The sequence below is a fragment of the Ammospiza caudacuta genome, unplaced genomic scaffold (genome assembly GCF_027887145.1).
Source record: "Ammospiza caudacuta isolate bAmmCau1 unplaced genomic scaffold, bAmmCau1.pri scaffold_39, whole genome shotgun sequence".
Classification (NCBI taxonomy): Eukaryota; Metazoa; Chordata; class Aves; order Passeriformes; family Passerellidae; genus Ammospiza; species Ammospiza caudacuta.
Genome location: NW_026683124.1, coordinates 4,056,613 through 4,078,453, shown reverse-complemented (window position 1 = coordinate 4,078,453; position 21,841 = coordinate 4,056,613). Strand labels below are relative to the sequence as shown.

Here is a 21,841-nt window from a genome sequence, read left to right as displayed (position 1 = left end):
CCAGAACAGGGAGCCCCAGAGCCAGACACAGCAGCACAGATGTGCCCCCCTGGCCTGGGGTGCCGCTGGCAAGGGAGCAGCACCAGGCACTGCAGGAGCCTGCAGACAATTCCTGCAGCACTTGTAGGATGATCCTGCTGCCCAAGGGACGTTCCCATGGTGCCAAGTTGGGAACTGCAATGGGGAGTGGGGCCAGAGAGGAAAGGGCAAACAGGGATGGGCTGTTTGCAGGGGAGAGGACAGCAATGTGCAATAGGAGGGAATCTAGATCAGGGACAAATAAAGAAAGCAAAGGTGAAGCCAGGGAAATGCTCAGGGCAGTTTGGGGGTGGCTGCCAGGCAGCCCTGGCTCTGAGCAACAGCGTCTGCAGTGGGACAGGAAACTCCCAGCTGATAGGAACAAACTTTCTGGCTGACTGCAGAGGCCAGGACAAAGCTGAGTGGTTTCCCTGGTGTCCCCCAGCCCTTGCTGGCCCCAGGGGCTGATGGCATTTGTGCTCCCTCAGGTTCATGTCCCCACACCAGCAGCATGGGGGTGCTCCGCCTGCTCTGTGCAATGCAAACAGGGGCTGCTGAGCCAGTGCTGCCGTGTCTGTGCCTGCAAGGATGGGGCACCTGTGTGAGCTGGGGGAGAGGCCAGGCCTGCAGAGGGGAGATGTTGTTGGCAGCTCCATGAGGACGCTCTGGGACGCTGCCCTGGGCTGTGCAGCGCACTGGGGATGGATCAGCCCCTATTCTGCTGCTCCTTCCCCTCTCCCCCAGGGCCCTTGCAGAGCCCAAGCCATGCTGTTTGCCCCCAGCCTGCCCATGGCCAACCTGGGGCTGCTCACGAGGCTTTGCTGTGCTGAGCATTGGCCTGGCCGTGTTCTTGAGAGAGCCTGGGCAAGGAGCCTGGAGCCCCCAGGCCCTGGGCTGAGGCGTCAGCGCTGCCCCAGCAGTGCCCATGGCCTGTCCCTGCTGCAGCCCCGGCACTGCCACCCCCAGGGCTGTGCCCGGCCCCAAGAGCACTCAGGCCCTGCAGCAACACCAGGGCCACCAGGGCAGCGGGGCAGGGCCACGGCAGCAGCACTGGCAACACCAAGTGCTGCTGCTGCTGCTGGGCACAGCTGCTGGGCCAGCACTGATCTGCCCCAGCTCTGCACACAGACTTTGCTGCTGCAGCTCCAGAGAAGGCAACAAAAGGGGGCATCTGCAGTGTAAAGCATCTTTGCTGAGAGATGCTTTACTTTGCTTAAGCCATCAAGAGCAGAGCTCCTCATTGACACAGTCAGGGGCCACTGCAAATTTTGAGAGAAACAAAATGAGAAACGGTACAAAGCATTGTATTTCTTTGTGGGCAATATTAAAAATTTAATACAAAGTGAAAGAACCTCTAAACTGAAACGAACTTAAAGTATCAAAGATGACTTTTATTAAAATTTATTTGCATAAATTTTCCAGCAGTTTACTGTTTCTGAAATTGTCCAGCCATCAGTCTCCACACTGCAGCCTTGAGCTCCTGGTTCCTCAGGCTGTAGATGAGGGGGTTGAGGGCTGGAGGCACCACCGAGTACAGAACTTACAGGGCCAGATCCAGGGATGGGGAGGACATGGAGGGGGGCTTCAGGTAGGCAAATGTGTCTGTGCTGATAAACAAGGATAGCACACCCAGGTGAGAGAGGCAGGTGGAAAAGGCTTTGTGCCTTCCCTGCTCAGAGGGGATCCTCAGCACAGCCCTGAAGATCTGCACATAGGAGAAAACAATGAACAGAAAACAGCCAAAAGCTAAACAGACAGCAAGCGATGAAATCCAAATTTTTCTGAAGGTGGAGTGTGAGCATGAGAGCTTGAGAATCTGGGGCACCTCACAGAAGAACTGGCCCAGGGCATTGCCATGGCACAGGGGCAGGGAAAATGTATTGGCTGTGTGCAGCAGAGCATTGAGAAAGGCAGTGGCCCAGGCAGCTGTTGCCATGTGGGCACAAGCTCTGCTGCCCAGGAGGGACCCGTAGTGCAGGGGTTTGCAGATGGACACGTAGCGGTCGTAGGACATGACGGTCAAGAAGAAATACTCTGCTGAGATGAAGAAAAGAAAGAAAAAGAGGTGAGCAGCACATCCTGAGTAGGAGATATTCCTGGTGTCCCAGAGGGAATTGTGCATGGCTTTGGGGACAGTGGTGCAGATGGAGCCCAGGTCACTGAAGGCCAGGTTGAGCAGGAAGAAGAACATGGGCGTGTGCAGGTGGTGCCGCAGGCTACGGCGCTGATGATGAGGCCGTTGCCCAGGAGGGCAGCCAGGGAGATGCCCAGCAAGAGGCAGAAGTGCAGGAGCTGCAGCTGCCGCGTGTCTGCCAATGCCAGCAGGAGGAAGTGCCTGATGGAGCTGCTGTTGGACATTTGCTGATCCTTGGCATGGGGACCTATTCATGGAGAAAAAGACATTGTAGAGATAGAGGAGACACCTGTAAACAAAATCAAATAAATTTCCCACACACTGTCCCCTGTAACAGACACAGGCCTCCTTTTGTGTTCAAGAGTTCTGCAGTTTTCTTTTTAAGCTCCCTCTGTTCTATCCTGGTATTCTTGGATATCGTAAACACTCAGCATTTTTGCTGCCCCCAGGGAGAATAGAGTGATTTCTCTGAGAAAAAGTGATGAGTGGAGACTAAGGGGAGGTGGTCTGTCATTCTGATCTGTTCAGATTTTCTCAGGGGTTTAAAATTTAGCAGGTGGAGTGTGACCAACTTCCCATGTTTTTTCCCAAAAATGCCTTAAGTACTGCTGAGAGCAGATGGATCCCCCACAGCCCAGCTCCACATTTGTGGCCAAGGGCTCTCTTTGCTCATTTCACAAACCCAGCAGCATTTTCAGTGTCTCAACACCTCTGCCTTTCCCCATCAATCTTATAACTCAGAGATGCTCTAGGACAGGTTTGAGCCCTGGATTGGAGCTCCCAGCTCTGACTGAAATCTCAGGGACACTTTCAAGTGTCCTTATGCTGGCATTGGATTAAGGGAGGTGCAGCTCCTTCCCTGGCTGCACTGACAGCATTGCCCAGAGCTGGGCAGTGGGGACAGCGTCACCCTGAGCCAGCTGTGCCCTCTGCCAGAGCCCCCAGTGCCGGGCAGCTGCTCCCAGCCCTGTGCTCTGCAGAGGGAACTGGGCCCGGGGCTGCAGAGCTGCCCCACGGCTCTGCTGCAGCTCTGCCTGCACAGGAGGGGCTGCACGCCTTGGAGCCCCAGCCCTGAGAGCAGAGGCTGGGCTGGGGCACAGGAGGGAGGGGGCTTGTTCAGAGGGAGGGGCTGCACTGGAGGGGGTCCTGTGGGCATCTCTAAACTCTCCCTGCCACAGCATTGCTGGATATTGTTTTCTCTCCTTGCCTGTTCTTCTCTCTGCTTCCTGCAGATTTTCCTCCTGCAGGTGTTTTCCTGTGCCTGATCTCTCCCTGCCAACACTCACAGACCCCAAATCTCTGTGCTCTCTCCTTGGCCTGACAGAACCCTGTGTTTGCAGGGCACTGGCTGGGGCAGGTTCTGTTTTCAGCTGGGAGAAACAACAGCACAGACTGAGTCTGTTGGCTCCAGCAAAGGTGATGCTGGTTCTGTCCATGGGCAGAGTGGCTGAAAGCACATTAGGGATCTCCTGTGACCCTATAATCACCAAAAGTAACAGTTCAGATGTCTCAGACACTTGTCAAAATTCATAATTAATTATTCATAACCTACCTTTAATATTTATCCCCCCTCCCTGCCATTCTCCAAAAGCAGGAAACTGATTTCAAAGTCTTAGGAAATTTTCTCATTTTTGTTAAAATCCTTGACTTGGAAATATTCCATGACTGATTAGAACCCCTCAGCATATCAGAGTTTCATGAGCATTTCACCTCCCCTACTCAGAGTTGTACTCACAGAGTCTGTAGGCACTGGGATGTTCCAGCTGCAGGAGATGGCTCTAGGAGCTGCAGCTGCATTTTCCTGCAGCCAGAGGTTCCTGTGCCAAGGGCTGGCAGTGATTCTGCCCCAGGCGCTTCTCAGCACCTTCCCAGCCCTGACTGATTGAAGCTCTCTGTGTCTCTGTGCTGTGCCCGGGGTGGTTGCAGGCAGTGCCCCAGCCCTGCTGGGCTGGAGAAAAGCTGCTCATCAAGAGAAATGTGCTTTTGAAGCTCTTCTTGGTTACCAGGAGCTGCCTCTGTGCCAGGAGCCCAGCCCAGCTCAGCAGCACAGACACAGCACCAGGACTTTAATGAGCCTCTGGGGCTTTGTGCTCAGGCGCTGAACATCGGTCCCTGAGAGGGAGCTGAAGAAACCTCTCCAGAACTCTAAGTCAGAATCCAACTCCAAAGTTTCTTGGACTTTTAATGGGTCCCACTGAGGAGCACAACTGAGAAAGTGTCCCCAGGCCCCAAGCAGAGCAGAGAACTGGAGGCAGTGATGACAGGTGGGGACAAAGAGAAGCCAAGTCTTGGTGCCCTGGGGCACAGCAGGGTCTGTGCCACCAAGGGCTGTGAGGAGACACCTTGTCCTGAGGCCCTGGGGCCTCCTGGCACAGCCTCAGCCAGGCTGGGCACTGTCAGCCCCTTGTTCTGCCCTCAGCATCCCCCCCTAGCCCACATCCTAGGGGCCTCAAGGATCTGCTGGAAGGAGTCCCTGGGGAGTCTTGCTCAGCAATGGCCCTGGGGGCTCCTTCATGCTCCCTGTAGGGACTGCAGGTTTTTGAAAGGACTTTGGGTTTGGCTTTTGCCTTGAGTCTCTGAGATGTCTCTGCCATCCTGGCCTCCAATTATCTGCTCTACTTAGTCCCTGGAGAGGCTTTGTCAGTAACAACACTCAGTGGGACGCATTAATACTTCAAGGTACTTCAGTTATTTTAAGGTACTTGGTATTTCCCTTTTGATACTGACTCTGTGAGAGGTTTGTGCAATCATGGCCCCAATTCTCTGCTTTAACGAGTCCCTTGAGAGCTTTGCACTGACACTCAGTAGGGCTCATTAGCACTTTGAGATACTCAAGGTTTTTAAGGTACTTTATGGATTTAAGAATACTTTTAGGTACTTTTATGGATTTTTCTTCCGACACTGAGTCTCTGAGAGGTTTTTGTGCCATCCTGGCCTCCAATTCTCTTGTCCAAGGAGTCCACGAGGATCCTGTGTTGGATATCTTCCCCCTTTTCTCTTGTACAACAAAGATGGAACTGAAAGAATTTTGTAAGACTTTCTAAAAGCATTCAAACAAACATGGGACAATTAACAACACAAGAACAACCACTAAGAGAATGAATAGTCCTGTTTTAGGTAGACATCACCTAACCCTTTAGTCCTCAGGATTGGAAGAGTTTATTGAACCAATCTTTGTTTTCCACTTGAAGCTTCTTGAACCCTTCCTTCAGTACCTGAATGCTCTTGTGGATTGACTCACTGTGGATGGAGAGGTTCATGCAACACATGCCCTCAGAGTCTACACAGCCATGTCCATGTGCGCAGAGTAAAAACTCTATCGCTGTTCTGCAAGGTGGCGTGTTTGATGAACTCTATGTCTGAGAGCAGACCACTCAATGTGAGGGAGGTAGCATTGGTTTGCTTACTTAACAGGCACCCAACATGGTCTAATTGTCCTAAAGCTTTAGCTGCTGCCACCCAAGGCAGTCCACATTGGGGGTGCTACCATCCGATACCTGGATCAAAGCTTGCGAAGCCATCTCTTTGATATCATCCAATACTTCTCTCAGGACACCTGCTGCTTGATCATCTGGTAGGCTGTGTTTTCCTTCTCCAGCTGGATGATTGTTTGTCAATTCCGCCCTTGCCTCATTATTAGCATAGTCTGCTATTAATTGATTTACTAAACACTTCCATCCCTCTTCCCAAAGGGTGTATTCTGTAGGTGACAACAACATGGTCATAATATATTTTAAATCATATGAGGTTGAGACATGTGCTGTAATTATGGGCCTCATTAGTCCATTAAAACAAGGTAAGTCCTTCCTATGGTCTTTAGCTGCCCTACACAGATCCTTGACTTCCCTGTAAACCAATGGCTGATAGCTGGGATTCTGCCCCCTTCTTTCATAACATACCAGGGCAACGAGGAGTTTCGAGACTATTTGCCAGTCTCCTTTCTTTACTGCTTCTTTCTGGATCCTTTCCTGGGGATCTTCTGGGGTTGAGGGGCAAGGTGCCTCTGGGGAATCCAAACTGTTTTCTAAGGAGGAAGAATAACTTTGAGGAGAAACATTTGGATTAGAAATAGTGTGACAGTTGGGCTTAGTATTTGTGACCATGGAGTTATATTGTTGCCTGAGGGTGAGGCGAAGGGCGCTGTCATTTTGTCAGGTGTTGGGGAGGAAGGGTCTTCATTTAGGATGGCATACCCCTGGGCTGGCATTCTGGAGGCATGGCCCAGGCTGAAGGTGGAATGATTGAAAGTGGGGGCGTGACCTGCAGTTCTGGGGGTGGAGTCTGGAGGTTCATTCAGGGTGGAAGAGAAGGTTGTGGTAGCAGGAAGTGGAGGAGCCAAGATGGAGGGAGGACAGTCAGGCTCAGGGGCATCTGGAAAATTTTTCATGATCCACCTCACAATTGATTTTAATTTGTTCTTTGAAGATATTTGGTCATGATCAGTGAGAATTAACTTAGAGCATCCATATATGCATCTTTCTACTTTGGAGATTCGGCTGCCCATTTTTCTCTTTCTCCACCTTAGGTGGAACAGCCACTGGAACACTCCAAATCAATAATGGGACGTGGGTGCATATTGTAAAAACACAGTAGCAAAATGGGCAATAATTGTCCTGCGTTTCCCTAAACCCACCTGCAATCCTACACAGGTGAAACTGTCGTTGTTCCTGGGGATCCTGTCTGAGATCCCTCAAAACAATGATGAATCTGCCAGCCTGACACAATCCAAAATCCCGGGGAGCACTGGTCTATCCATCAGCCAACCACTCTGACGAGACTAAATGTCATGGTCTCTGTTTGGGCGGCAAAGGTCTCAATGAGGGTGGCTGTGACAAACCTTTCTGGTTCCCCAGCTTCAGGGCAAAGGTGGTGAAAACGAAAAGAAGCAGATGCTGGGGAAGATGAAACAGGAAAGCCTTATAAATATGATTGCCTGGCAAAAGATTTTGAGAATATGGAAACTATAAGTGAGATTAAAACGAAATCAAACTTTGAGACACCAAGCCTTAGTTACTGAACAACTGGAAAACAATGGTATGGCCAGCTGAAAGTAATCTTCCTTTGATGAAACAATACTCTCTGCTTGCAGACAGGTCCAAGTGTCAGAGCAAACTGTACTAGCTTGTCAGAAGGAGTCCAAAGAGTACTTTTTAGGGTTTAAAATGTAGCACAGTATGGTAATGTAATCATTCTTATAGACTCTATATAAATGCTATAAGATTTGTATCTTGTACTAGATTGGTTAGTGAAAATTAGAATATACACAGCACAGAAGAAGATTTATTGTATAGTAATGGGAAGTCCCCTCCTCTTTTGGGCATCCATTTTTTGGGTGTCTCTTTTAAGCTCCTCTTTCGGGCCTGCTCCGAGCTGTGGCTGGAAGCTTCAAACAAGGCCCCTGCACCCACACCCTTTGCAATAAACCACAAGTTCCAAGACTTGGCTTCAGATATCTCTTGTCTCTGTCTGTCCCAACTGTCCTAGCCCCCAATGATCCTACAAGCAGGATCAATGGAGTTGCCCAAAAAGAACTTTAGTAACAGGGTGAAAAACAATTAACATGGAGAAGTCAAGCACAGTACAAGGGTTGGGATTCAAAGACCTGAGATAAAGGCGAAGCAACAGTATAGTGACCAGTATCTTAATGGTCTATTGGTTTCCATGAAGGCTCGCTGTGTCCAATGGCCCCTTGGTTCCATTGGGGCCCAGTAGTGCAACAATGATTCCCTTGGTTCCACAAGTTCCCAAAGTGTCACAATGGCCCCTTCCTTCCATGAGGCTCTGCAGGGTCACAATGGTCTCCATGATTCCATGGGGCCTTGCAATGCCACAATGCTCTCCATGGATCCATGGTGCCCTGCAGGATCACAATGGCCCTTTGACTCCACGAGGCCCTAAAATGCTACAATTGTCTTTTGGTTCCACGAAGCCTCACGGCTTCACACTGGCCCCTTGGGACCATGCAGCTCAAAGAGCCACAATTATGCCCTTGGTTCCACAAGGCCCCACAGTGTCACCATGGCCCCCTGGATCCATGGTACCCTGCAGGATCAAAATGTTCCCCTTGGTTCCACAAGTTCCTACAGTGGAACAGGGTCCACAAGGGCCTGCAGTGTCACCATGGCCCATTGGTTCCACAATCCTCCACAGTGTCACAAAAATCAACAATCTCCATAGGAAGGAAACAAGTGAGTCCCAGTGGTGCAGGGCCAGATGAGAGGCAGTCACCAGAGGCCAAGTCTAGCCAGGTTTGACTGTATGGGCAGATTTTGTCTGGGAGTAACCCTTGGATATAGAGAATTTTAGACATGGAATCCCAATTTTGGTGAAGGTTCCTAGACAAGAAAGGCAGTTCTTTCCCACAGGAAGGAAAGCACAGAGCCCCAGTGCTTCGCAGTCAGATGGGAAGTGGCCCTTGACATGTCAAATTCAGTGGGACCTGTCAGACAGCCTCCAGGAGGCCAAACCAGGCAGACTTGTTCCATGTTCCTTTGATTTCATGGAGCCCCATACTGTCACAATGGTCTCATTATTCCATGAGGTCTCGCAATGTCACAATGGCGTCTTTGTTTCATGAGCCCCAACAGAGTCACAAGGGTCCATTGTCTCCATGTAGCCCCGCTGTGTCACAATGGTTCCTTTTATATATTGGTCCCACAGTTTCATTATTGACCCTTCCTTCCACAGGGCCCCCTGAGTTGCACAACAGCACCCTTGATTCTTTGAGGTTCTCTAATGTCACCATGGTGTCCTTGGACCTGCATTGTCACAACTGACCCATGAGGTTCCGTAGTGCCACCGTGGTCGCTGTCAGAGGCTGGATGAGATCAATGTCCCGAGACACCTTCGGATGCTCGGAACACCCATGTGGGGACAAGGTTGGGTCAGGCCTTGGTTTGTGGTGGGACAGAACCCCACCCACAGCCCTGACCTGGCAGAGCTGTCAATCACATAGCAGATGCTGTGCCAACCCCACTCTGATTGGCTGAGCTGTCAATCAATCACACACTACCAGCCGGTGCCTACCCTAAATCTGATTGGACAAGCAACTGGCAGTCCCACCCCAGGGGCGGGCCCATGAAGGCCCACGGGACTAAAAGCCAGAGCACGAGGCCAGCCCCTGGCCTGCATCCCAGTTTCTCCTGGGGTTCCTCTGTTGGTGTAGCTGGAATCTGAGTAGTTGGTACCTATGTGTGTGTCTTTCTATGGATCTTCTGTCTTTCTGATGTTCTCTATTTGTTCTCCTTCTAATCCTACTTACCTGGAACGTTTTTGGGTAACTAAACATCTTAAGGGTTGAAGGTCTTTAGGTTAAATTGGCTAAGTTAATGAAGTTAATGCTTTGATAAGAGTTTTATGTTGAAGTGGATGTTGTAATAAACCCTTTGCCCAAGTTCCTTGACTGTCGATATTTTGCCAGTAAAATTTTGTGTTATTTGGACATCTTAGCTCAGCTGGTTTTTGCATGGTGCTGGTATCACCGAGGCTGTGGGTTCAATCCCTGTGTGGGCCATTCACTTAAGAGCTGGACTTGATGGTCCTCGTGGGTCCCTTCCTACCAAGAATGTTCTTTGCATCTGCCCATGCTGAGACTATCTGATTGGTGTTTCTCCTGTGCACCAAACTCAAGGAAAGGAAGCTTTGGTTATCCCCAGCATTTCAGTGCTTTGGGCTGTTCCAGCCCTGCAGGCTGACAATGGCCTCTTGTTTCCATGAGGCCTCACAGTGTCCCACTGGCTCCTTGGTTCCATGGGGATCTGCAGTGTCACACAGGTTGATGCCATTTGTCCTTGCTGTCCCTCACATCCCCCTGGCCCACAAACAGCCCCGAGCCACTCGTGAGGGACAGGCCCTGCTGGCCCAGGCTGGGCTCAGGGCTTGGCCTTTCTGCTTCCTGCAACCAGCCCAGGCCTTGCTCAGCATTGCAGTTCCCTGCTCAGAGCCTTTGGCTGCCTGCAATCCTGGCCTCAAGTATCTGCTCTCAGCAGTCCCTGGGGAGCCTTTGGCACTCCCTACCCTCAGTGGGGCCCAGCCATGCTCCAAGGCACTTGGAGTTTTGCTTCTGACTTCTTGAGCAGCTTCTTCAGCCTTCTCTCAGTGCCTAAGGGTCCTGGACTCAGCCCCAAATCCTCTGTGGGGATCATCAAAATACAGAAAGCCCTCAGGAGCTCTTTTCCTTCCTTCCTTCCTTCCTTCCTTCCTTCCTTCCTTCCTTCCTTCCTTCCTTCCTTCCTTCCTTCCTTCCTTCCTTCCTTCCTTCCTTCCTTCCTTCCTTCGCTTTGGGAGCTGATTGGAGTCAGTTTGGAGTTCTGTTAAGGAGAAAGATTTCAAAATGCACCTCATACTTTTTTTCTTAAATCAAGTGAGTATTTTTTATTTTCCAGATCAGGGAAGAGCTGATAGAAGTATTCCCCAAGTGATCCAAATGCTGAATGTCTCCTTAGGAGGTCTGGGCCCAGAGAAGAATGAGCCCCTGGAGGGCTGACCCTGTTTGGACAAGCTGCTCCTCACTCCCAGCCTCACCATGACTGACATGGCCCACCTGGCACGGGCATCCCTGTGCCCTGCAGCAGAACATTGTCCCCTGAGCTGTGCAGCTCCATGTCCCAGCCCATTGCACCATGCCCCACCTGCTCTCATCAGGGCTCTGCCTGCACACAGGCCCAGGAGAAGTTTTCCTTTTGGGAAGGAAAGAATGGCAAAGCCTGAGCAGGTTTCCTGAACAACAAACCCCACTCAGGAGCCACCTGCTCAGTCCAGGCTGCCTGGAATGGTGTCACCTTTCTCCAAGGGACAGTGTGAGCAGAAATGATCTCTGGAAGCAGAATTCTCTGAGTCTCCCAGCTGAATTCTCTATCCCTGTCCTTTCCCTGGATCTCTGTTGCAGATGGAAGCTACTGGTGCCATCCTCACCTTTGACCTCTCTTTGGAATGCAAACAAATATTCCGACGTATGTTCAGCAGGATCTGCTCAATGTTTCTACAAAACATTTGTGTTCCTCATGGAACGAAGGGGCCATTTTGGCACTGAGGGGGTGATTTGGAAGCAAGGAGTCAGTTGTGACCATGGAGTGCCATGGAACCAAGGGGCCGTGGTGACACAGCAAGGCCACGTGGATCCAGTGGTCCATTGTGACACTGTGGATGCAAGGAGACCATGGAGACACCCCCAGAACTTCATGGAACCAAGGAGTCCATGGTGACACTGCCCATCCAAGGAGGCATTTGGACACTGCGGAAGCTCATGGAGTGAGGGAGGCCATTGTGACACTGAAGAACTTCTTGGCACCAAATATCCATGGTGACACAGCAGGGCATCATGGGAACCAAGGAACCACTGCTGGCAGTAGGGAAACTCATGGAACCAGGGGCCATTGTGGCACTGCAGAACCAACAGAGCTGCTGGACCTTGTCCCCTGGCCCTGCACAGCTCCTTGGGAGGCACGGCAGGAGCAGCTCCCTGGGAGCCTCGGGAATGCCCCTCTGGGATCCATGGCACACACTCCCAGGGGCTGCAATTCCAGTTCCCAGCCAGGAAAAGATGTTCCTGCCCTTTAAGGCAAAGCTCTCAAGAAGGAGCCAAAAGCCAAGAGGAGCACGATCTTACAGTGACATTTCGCTGTCAGCCTTCATAACTTCACCCATGGTTGTTGTAGCTCCTGGATTGGGAGTTAAATCAGGGCAGGGTCTTTGGTGGGAGCTGCCCTGGGTCAAGGGAGACACTGAGAGAGAAATAGAGCAGGCAAAGTGAGGCAGGAGAGAAAGGAGGGCGCAAACACAATCAGCTGAGAAGGTGGTATTCTGCAAAACAGAACTGGAACTGATGGAAAATCGATGGGACAGAAACCAATAGTTCTGAAAATTTTATTTTCTATCAAAATACATCCCACACACCTAGCCCCCCACCATCCTGATTCCACACCCTCAAATTTGGATCCCACTTCTCCCAGTCTGTATCCAATCCCATCTCACCCTGGAGGCTGTGGAGTTGAGTAATTTTGGCATGGGACTGAGTTTTTTTGAGGTGGGAACAAGGCAATTTGATGTGGGATTGGGCCCCTTGAGGGTAAGATTGACTTGTTTTCAGTGGGACTGAGTAATTTGGAGATGACAGATCAATCCATCTTTACTTGAGTAGTGCAAAGATAAGGAGGATACTTCCCGAAATCTCCCAAGAACCCATAAATCTTCCAGAATATGTCCCAAAACCATAAATTCCTGTTCAAGTAACTGTTAACTGATTGAACTTTACACATCTTTGATAAATTTCTTTCTTTTTAGTCCTATTTCAGGTGTTTTTAAGTGATAAGGAAATATTAAGAGGAAACTGGAGCCAAACCAAAAGGATAACCAGCCAGGTGTCCTCTCAGCGCAGATCACTGGGAATGTGGGTCACCATGGCTCTGCCCAACGTTGATCCTCCCATGGAGGATGAAGCTGGAGCAGTGCAAAAAGCTCTTCCTGCAATTGGGGCATTTGCAGGGCTTCCCTTACTGGTGACTCTGTTGGTGTCTGATCAGGTGAGAGCTCCTGGAGAAACTCTTCCCCACTGGGGATACTCATAGGGCCTCTCCCCTGTGTGAATGCACCGCTGGGTGATGAGGTGGGAGTTGTGCTTGAAGCCCTTGCCACAGTCAGGGCAGCAGAAGGGCCTCTCCTCTTTGTGATTCTGCTGGTGGTGGAGCAGATGGGAGCTGGTCTGAAACCTCTTCTGACATGCAGGACACTTGTAGGGCCTCTCCCCAGTGTGGATCATTTGGTGGATGATAAGCTGGGACCTCTGTCGTGGGTTGACAGCCTTTATCCCAATATCGTGTGTTGTGTCTGGCAGCTGTGCCTTTTCTCTCTTCCCCCCCCCGGCCGTCTTGCTGCGGCGGGGCGGGGAAGAGAGGGGGGGAGTGTTTGACCAGGTCTCTTTGGCTTTTGGGCTTTTTGCTGCTTGGCTGAGCTAGCCGCTTTGCTTGCTTGCTTTCTGCTTTTTGCGCTGGTTTTTTTTTCCTTTTCTTTTGTTCCCTCTTTCTTACCCTCCCCTGAAGATACTGGACCGGCTCCGGACCTGACCTGAAGAGCTCCAGGGCACCCAAAGCTTGCAAAGAAGATCCGCGCCCTCTCAACACAGTGTGTTTTTTGTTTTCTTTTCTTTTCTTGTGTTGGGGAATGTTCTTTTGTTACTTGTAAATAAATAGGTTTTGTTTTCCACTTTGCTCCTCCGAGAAATTCCTTCCCGAACCCGGTGTTGGGGGAGGGGTGGTTGGAGGTTTGTTTTGTTTTGGGGGGCTCCCTTTTGGAGATTTCCCCTAATTTGTCCTAAACCAGGACAATATACTTTTTGATGCGTTGGCCGGGAAAGGAGGGAGGCCAAAAAACAGTGGAAAAAAAACCTATAACAATAATATTTTGGTTTTGGCTATTTTGTGGGCATATTGGTGATTCATAATGTCATTTGGAGTGGAGGCTTGCCGATCGTTCTGGTCCCTAGGGGTTTTTGAAGTTTTAATACTTTTGTGGTCCCTGGGGTTATTTCCTTACCCAAAAATAGCTCTGATGTTGTCCCTAATAAGTAGCTTTTGTAAGCGGGGGGCACTAACCAGAATAGTCATTGTGCTGGTCTTATGTGTGATGATGGGTCGGATAAAAATGCTGGATTTCATTTCAGGGATTTATGGTCTGTTATTGTGGTTGTTTACTCAGTTTGTTTGGGGAGAAGAAGGGGAAGGGGCTTTTCAGCCTTTGTCTTCCTTCTTGTCCTCCAAACTGTTGACATCTCTATTAGAAAATACTGAATTTCCCCTGAGTTTGAAAGAAACCATCTTTCTGGCATTTAATTTATTAAGCCTTTTCTATACTGTCTGGAGTGTGTATAAAATGAAGACTGAGATTTCTAGAGGGGTTAGAGACACTCCTGACTCAGGAGTAAAACAAAGCAGGAAAAATCTTGACTGGAGTGGGAAATGGGAGGACATGGGCCAGACTTTAAAGGAATTTTCTGATCCTATGGACTGGGACTTTCCATCTGATCAAATTCAGAATCCAGTCGAGGTGGCAAAGTATTTGAGGGAGAAGTGCCATGGTAATACTAAGGAAGAAAGGATTACTGCAGTGAGCTGGGCCTTGGCATTTGTTTACCGTACTCTGCTAGATACTGTGGAGCAGCAGATAACAGAAAGGGAACAGGGAGATAAGTTAGTTACTACCCCAGTGACCCAGGCTGCAGCTAACATCCCAGGCTCCAGGCTAGCAGCTGAGTCAGACAGTAGGCCCCAAACCATGGCTGTTGCAGCTAATACAAGAGGTGGAAAGTGTAAAAGCAAGACCGATCGAAAGGTGGAGGATGATGATGATGATGATGCAGGAGAAGGTGAATCCAGTCAATTTGCTGAAATCAAAGCTATTCAACTGGCCCTAGGTATTGCAGAGAGAGAGAAGTGGCCGAGGCTCTATTTGTATACCGATTCTTGGATGGTAGCCAACGCTCTATGGGGATGGCTGAAGAGATGGAAAGAGGCGAACTGGCAGCGAAGAGGAAAACCAATTTGGGCTGCTGAAGAGTGGAAAGATATCGCTACTCGGTTAGAGAAGTTACCTGTGAAGGTTCGCCATGTAGATGCCCATGTCCCCAGAAGTAGAGCTAATGAAGAGCAGCAAAACAACCAGCAAGTACATCAGGCTGCAAAGATAGGAGAGTTGAAGATAGATCTCGACTGGGAGCATAAGGGAGAGTTATTCTTAGCACGATGGGCCCATGATGCCTCAGGCCACCAGGGTAGAGATGCCACCTATAAGTGGGCACGAGACCGAGGGGTGGATCTAACCATGGACAGTATTTCTCAGGTTATTCGTGACTGTGAGACGTGCGCTGCCATTAAGCAGGTCAAGCGGGTGAAGCCCCTCTGGTATGGGGGGCGGTGGTCTAAGTACAAATATGGGGAGGCCTGGCAGATTGATTACATCACACTGCCTCAAACCCGCCAGGGCAAGCGCTATGTACTAACCATGGTAGAAGCCACCACGGGATGGTTGGAAACCTACCCTGTGTCTCATGCCACAGCCCGTAACACTATCTTGGGCCTTGAAAAGCAGGTCCTTTGGAGGCACGGTACTCCCGAGAGAATTGAGTCGGATAATGGGACTCATTTTAAAAACAATCTTATTAATACTTGGGCTAGGGAACATGGCATCGAGTGGATATACCATATTCCCTATAATGCACCAGCTGCAGGGAAAGTGGAAAGGTATAATGGATTGTTAAAAACCACCTTAAAAGCATTGGGTGGGGGGTCTTTAAAAAACTGGGAGCAGCATTTGGCAAAGGCTACCTGGTTAGTTAACACTCGAGGTTCCACCAACCGAGCAGGTCCTGCTCAGTCTGAGCTCCTTGATATAGTAGATGGGGATAAAGCCCCAGTGGCCCATGTCAGAGGTTTGTTGGGAAAGACAGTATGGATCAACCCTGCCTCGAGTAGAGACAAACCCATCCGTGGGATTGTCTTTGCTCAAGGACCAGGTTATACATGGTGGATAATGCAGAAAGATGGAACAACACGGTGTGTACCTCAGGGAGACCTGATCGTGGGATGAGACTCATATATGAATGTCATTGTTTGTTGAATGTGAGACAGAAGGAACCTGTAAGTGTCAAAGGTCTGAGCAAGTAAGATGAGAGGAATGCGTAAGTGTCAAAGGTGTGAGTAAGTGAAATGAAAGTTTTTTATTGTATATTCACGATATGGGATAAGGGGTGGAGTGTCGTGGGTTGACAGCCTTTATCCCAATATCATGTGTTGTGTCTGGCAGCTGTGCCTTTTCTCTCTTCCCCCCCTCGGCCGTCTTGCTGCGGCGGGGCGGGGAAGAGAGGGGGGGAGTGTTTGACCAGGTCTCTTTGGCTTTTGGGCTTTTTGCTGCTTGGCTGGGCTAGCCGCTTTGCTTGCTTGCTTTCTGCTTTTTGCGCTGGTTTTTTTTTCCTTTTCTTTTGTTCCCTCTTTCTTACCCTCCCCTGAAGATACTGGACCGGCTCCGGACCTGACCTGAAGAGCTCCAGGGCACCCAAAGCTTGCAAAGAAGATCCGCGCCCTCTCAACACAGTGTGTTTTTTGTTTTCTTTTCTTTTCTTGTGTTGGGAAGTGTTCTTTTGTTACTTGTAAATAAATAGGTTTTGTTTTCCACTTTGCTCCTCCGAGAAATTCCTTCCCGAACCCGGTGTTGGGGGAGGGGTGGTTGGAGGTTTGTTTTATTTTGGGGGGCTCCCTTTTGGAGATTTCCCCTAATTTGTCCTAAACCAGGACACCTCCGACTGAAGCCCTTCCCACATTCCCCACACTTGTATGGCCTTTCCCCAGTGTGGATCATCTGGTGGTGGATCAAGTGGGATTTCTGCCTGAAGATCTTCCCAGATTCCCCAAACTCCTAGGGCCGTTCCATGGTGTGGGTCCTCTGGTTGGAGATCAGGTTAGTGCTCTGGCTAAAGCTCATCCTACACTCCCCACACTGGTAGGGCTTCTCCCTGGATTGGATGCGTCAGTGGATGATGAGGTGGGATTTCTGCTTGAAGCCCATCCCAAACTAAGGGCAGCAGAAGGGGCTCTCCTCTGAGTGAATCCGCTGGTGGTGCAGGAGGAGATTGGAGCTGGTCTGAAACCTCTTCTGACACTTGGGACATTCATAGGGCCTCTCCCCAGTGTGAATGCGTTGGCATGTGACTAGGGCAGAGCTGCAGCTGTAGCCCTTCCCACACTCCCCACACTTGTAGGGCCATTCACCATTGTGGATCATCTGGTGGCCGATCAGGGTGCTGCTCTGCCTGAAGCTCTTCCCACACTCCAAGCACTTGTAGGGCTTCTCTTCCTCAAGGTTCTGCCATGGGGATTTGTCCTCCCTGGCTTCCATCCTCAACTCCTCTTCTGGGGGAGGAAGAACAAGGGGAGGATGGGATTTGTCTCCATGCAACAGGGAAGGGGAAGGAGATCCCCCCAGTGAATCCCTGGCAGGATGGTGTTGGCAACAGGGTTGTCCTGCAGCCAGGAGCCATGCTGGGCTGGGAGATGGAGCAGGAGAAGAGGGGGACAAAGGCACTGACTTCCTCCTCACCTGCCTGGGTGTCCTGGGGCATTGTGTCAGTTTGAAAAGACAGGTGTCTGCTAAGGAAGGCAAGAGACTCCCTTGAAATGGAAAATGTTGATCCCTTCCCTTGGAATTATAATTTTCAAAATAAGGGGTTGTCAAGCAAAATTTATGGGAATAGAAATAACAGTTCTTCAGTAGGAAAATTAAAATGCGGTAGTACTAAAAAACTACTTACAGAGTCAGAATACAACCTGACACCCTGTGGGTCAGAGTGTTGGTAGCACTCCCATTAAATGGTGGCTGCAGTGCTCCTGCAGTGCCAGGTGTGGCTCTGTTGGAGCAGTGATCCTGTAGAAGGGTGGAGTTATCTTCTGAAGTTCCAGTGGTGGTGTCGATGGGCCTGGTCTTCCTCTGGGATGCAGTGGAGCTGAAAGCTGCTCTTCTGGGAATCCTGTGGGAGAAGGCTGACTCTGTTGTTCACATTCTCAGATTATATCCCATTAGGAATGCTTGGCTCCTCCCTCTGGGTGGAGTTTCTCACAATGGGATGATGTAATTTTTATCAGTGACACTCAATGGCCCATTAACAGAAGATATCTCCCTGGAGGTAGGATTCCTTATGGAACAGAGAAAGTAAACTGCTCAATTAACAGATGATAACTGCTTCACCTTTAACAGATGGTAATTGAATACACATCCAGCTAAACCTGAGAAACTGTTCCAGCCTTGGAAAGCAGGATTTGGTACCAGGATTTGATAGGGAATGCAACCCTGACTGAAGGCAGAGATAGAATCTCCAGAAATGGAGAGTTGTGTGATAATAATTTCAATATATTCTCTTTTGGAATTATTTACTAACGATTATTTGCTTTGCCTATCTAATACTTTTGAAAATTTTTGCAAATTTACATTATTTAAATTAGCCTGTTCCTTAAGTTAAGTTAGTGTCTGAGTGTTTGGTGCTGGCCCTGCCCACCGGTGAAACAGGGCCCCATCCTGGCTAAGTGTTACCTGGAAAGACAAAATTTCTCACTCCAAATGCCCCCCCTTCCTCCTTATTCCTCCCACATTATACACTCATGATGATGTCCTATGGTCTGGGGTATCCCTGGGGTCAGCTGGGATCACCTGTCTGGGCTGTGTCCCCTCTCAACCTCCCCCACACCCTCAGCCTCTCCCCAGCATGGCTGGACAAGGGGCAGGACAGGCCTTGGCTCAGTGCGAGCTCAACAAGAACAAAACCATCTCTGTGTGCTCAGCACCCGGCCGTGGCAATTCCTCTGCTCCCACCCTGGACCCCCCTTTCCCACCCCTCTGCCCTGTGGCTGCTGCAGCACTGGCTGACAATAGAAGCAATTCTGTGGCAATCCCAAGTTTCGTTGGTTCCTGCACACCTCCAGCTCAGGTGCTGACAGGTTCCAATAAAAGAAAAGTGCAATTTCTGCCCAATACAGATATTATTAAAAGGAAGTGGAAGCTCTTAGTAGGTGTCACAAAAGTGACAGGGATGAAGAGAATAATGATTCTCACATTTGACAAAAAACCCAAGCCTGGGAATTCAGGAGTTTTTCGGGAATTTACCTACTTGAGCTGGGCTTCTTGTGGGACTTTCAGGAGCCTTGTGTTCCTCACCGTGGGGTGAATGAACCTTGAGAGTCTTGCTGGTATCATTTGCTCCCTTTCCTCCAGTGATTTTAACAAACTGTTCTGGAAGGACAACAAAATATTTTTAAACAGGCCACCCACAACAGCCATTTTCTTCATCAGTTCTCCAATAGATCACTCAGAGGAAGCTGCATCCAAGTTTCCAAGAGTTCCTCCAGAGAGAATCACAACCTCCTCAGAGGACGGGAACCATGATGTTGTCAAAGGCACTTGGGGTCAGAGAACAGTGCCCTGAACCCACTATGGCAAAATAATGTTGCAATCTGGTTAAGAAAATTGTTAGAGAGATGCCTCTGTACCAATTAATGTCCTAACAAGACCAAATCCATTGTGGATTTTATTGAACAGTAAATGTGAGGTAGAGAGAGATGGAAAGAAAGAGAAAAGGGAGGAGAGCAAGGGAGTGACAGGGACAAAGACCTCCCCTCGGCAGGGCAAGTGTGACATTGTCCCCTGTGTGTGTGTGGCCTTCCCAGGGTGGGGGTTTACACCTGAGCCAGTTTGGGTAAGAGGGGTGGTGTTCACCCCCTGAGCAGGGATTACCCCACTGTTTCAGGTTGCAATGCAAGATGCAACCAAATGCATGTTTTCAATCCCCATCTTCATCAACTGTTATAAACAGGTGGGGCAGTGTTCTTTATCTCTTCCATGACTCAGCCCTGATAACGCCCTCCAGGGGAGATATCTTCTGTGAACTGGCCATTGAGTGTCACTGCAGGACTGATAAAATTCCATCATCCCATTGTGGGATGCTCTGCCCAGGGGGAGGAACCAAGCATTCCTACCTGGATATAAGCTGAGGCTGGCAACACCAGGAGCACCTTGCCTACTGGATTCCCAGATGACAAGAGCTCCATAACCACCACTGGACCTTCAGAGGAAGACCAGACCCTTCTGCAGGATCACTGCTCTGACAGAATCACGTTAATCACTCCAACAGGACTGCAGCCACCATTTAATGGGACTGCTGCCAACACCCTGACACACAGGGTGTCAGGTTATATCCTGACTTTGTCAGTTTAAGGCAGTGTTTCTGTATCATTGCATTGATCTTCATTTTGGTTTTGAATTGCAATTCTGGTTTAGACCTTCCCCAGGTTTGCCTTCAAACCAGTACAAAAAACAATGTGATTATCCTGAAAGCAGGATTTCCCATTTCCAAACCTTTGCCAGATGGAAAAGGAGGCTGCGAGGAACAGGAAGGATCCCCGGGACACCCAGGCAGGTGAGAAGGAAGTCAGTGCCCCTTTCCCCCTCTCTCCTGCTCCATCCCCAGCCCAGCACCACCGCCGGCTTCAGGACAACCCTGCTGCCAACTCTGTCCTTCCCGGGATGCACTGGGGGGATCTCTTTCCCCTTCCCTCTGGTATGGAGGCAAATCCCATCCTCTCCTTGTTCTTCCTCCCCCAGACAAGAAGCTGAGGATTAGGACCAGAGAGGACAAATCCCCACAGAAGAACCTTGTGGAAGAGGCCGTTGTGAGTGACTCCAGGGCACAGGAATCCAATTGGGAGAAAAATCCCTAGAGATTCCACAGGAAGAGGGGTGTTGGATCTCTAGGGAAACCCAGGCCAGGGTGCTCTGAGGAGGAAAGACCCTCCCTGAGCCAGGAAGGTGGACAGAGCTTCAGACAGAACTCAGAGCTGGTTCTGTCCCAGCTTCACATGAGCAGCTTCACAATGGGGGAGAAGCGCTGCAAGTGCTTGGAGTGTGGGAAGAGCTTCAGGCAGAGAAGCAGATGATCCACACTGGTGAATGGCCCTATGAATGGGGGGAGTGTGGGAAGGGCTTCAGTGATAGGTCAGAACTCATCAGGCACCAACACATCTATACTGGGGAGAGGCCCTACAAGTGTCCCCAGTGTCAGAAGAGGTTTTGGACTGTCTCCAGTCTCCTCCAGCACCAGCGGATTCACATAGAGGAGAAGCCCTTCTGCTGCCCTGAATGTGGGAAGGGCTTGAAGCACAACTCCAGCCTTATCAGGCACTGGCACATCCATACTGGAGAGAGGCCCTACGAGTGTCCCCAGTGTCAGAAGAGGTTTCGGATCAGCTCCAATCTCCTCCTGCATGAGCGGATTCACACGGATGAGAGGCCCTTCCACTGCCCTGACTGCGGGAAGGGCTTCAAGCAAAACTCCAACCTCATCACCGACCAATGCATCCACACAGGGGAGAAGCCCTATGAGTGTCCCCAGTGTGGGAAGAGCTTCACCCATAGTTCTAACGTGACAAAACACCAACGGAGGCACCAGTAAGGGAAGCCCTGCTAATGCCTCAAGTGCAGGAGGAGCTTCGTGCTCTGCTCCAGCTTCATCCCCCATGGAAGTCTAACGTTGGGAAGAGCCCTGGTGATCCATGTTCCCTATGATCCATGCTGGGAAGACACCTGCCCCTATTCCTTCCCCTGGCAATGACATGGTGTGGAACTGAAGAACATGAGGGTCTGGCCATGGCCGTGTCATTACATTCACTCCCACCTCAGGTCATTGCCAGGGGCAGGAAAGGGACTCTCTCTCTCCCTGAGGAGAAGGCTGTCCTTTCCAGGTTGTAGAAATATGTTGCTGGGAAGAGCCAGGCAGTTCTGTTTTAGTTTTTCCTGTAAACAGTTTTATTTATCCCCTCTGTTATCAATATTGTTTCTGTTTCATTTTTTCCTTATCTCGTTGCTGTTCCCAATAAATTGTTCTTATCCCAGCCCGCAATCTTTGCCTTTTGTGCTTTCCCTTGGAGGCAGGAGGGCAGTGAGGGCAGCGCAGTTTTAGCAGGAGCAGGAAATTGGGGAATCCCATTCCTGAACCCCGGCCCGTGGAAACCGAGCATCCCAGCTGGTGCCAGCCCTGGTGGCCATGGCAACAGCCTTGGGAGCGGGTCCCTGGCTGGGGCTGTGGGAACCTCTTCCCTCTGGTGCCAGGGACAGGAGTGGAGGGAACGGCTGCAGCTGAGTCGGGGCAGGCTCAGGTTG

The 21,841-nt window shown here is 50.2% G+C and overlaps 1 protein-coding gene and 1 pseudogene across 1 annotated transcript; one reads left to right on the top strand and one right to left on the bottom strand.

Moving 5' to 3' along the window:
- Positions 1-1,239: 1,239 nt before the first annotated feature.
- On the bottom strand, positions 1,240-17,258 carry LOC131571852 (zinc finger protein 239-like; annotated as a pseudogene).
- Positions 17,259-20,050: 2,792 nt separating this feature from the next.
- On the top strand, positions 20,051-21,134 carry LOC131571851 (zinc finger protein 239-like). Its single transcript, XM_058824607.1, has 3 exons — positions 20,051-20,102; positions 20,288-20,355; positions 20,550-21,134. Exons 1-3 carry the CDS (start codon positions 20,051-20,053, stop codon positions 21,132-21,134), a joined length of 705 nt encoding a protein of 234 aa, XP_058680590.1.
- The last annotated feature ends 707 nt before the right edge of the window (positions 21,135-21,841 follow it).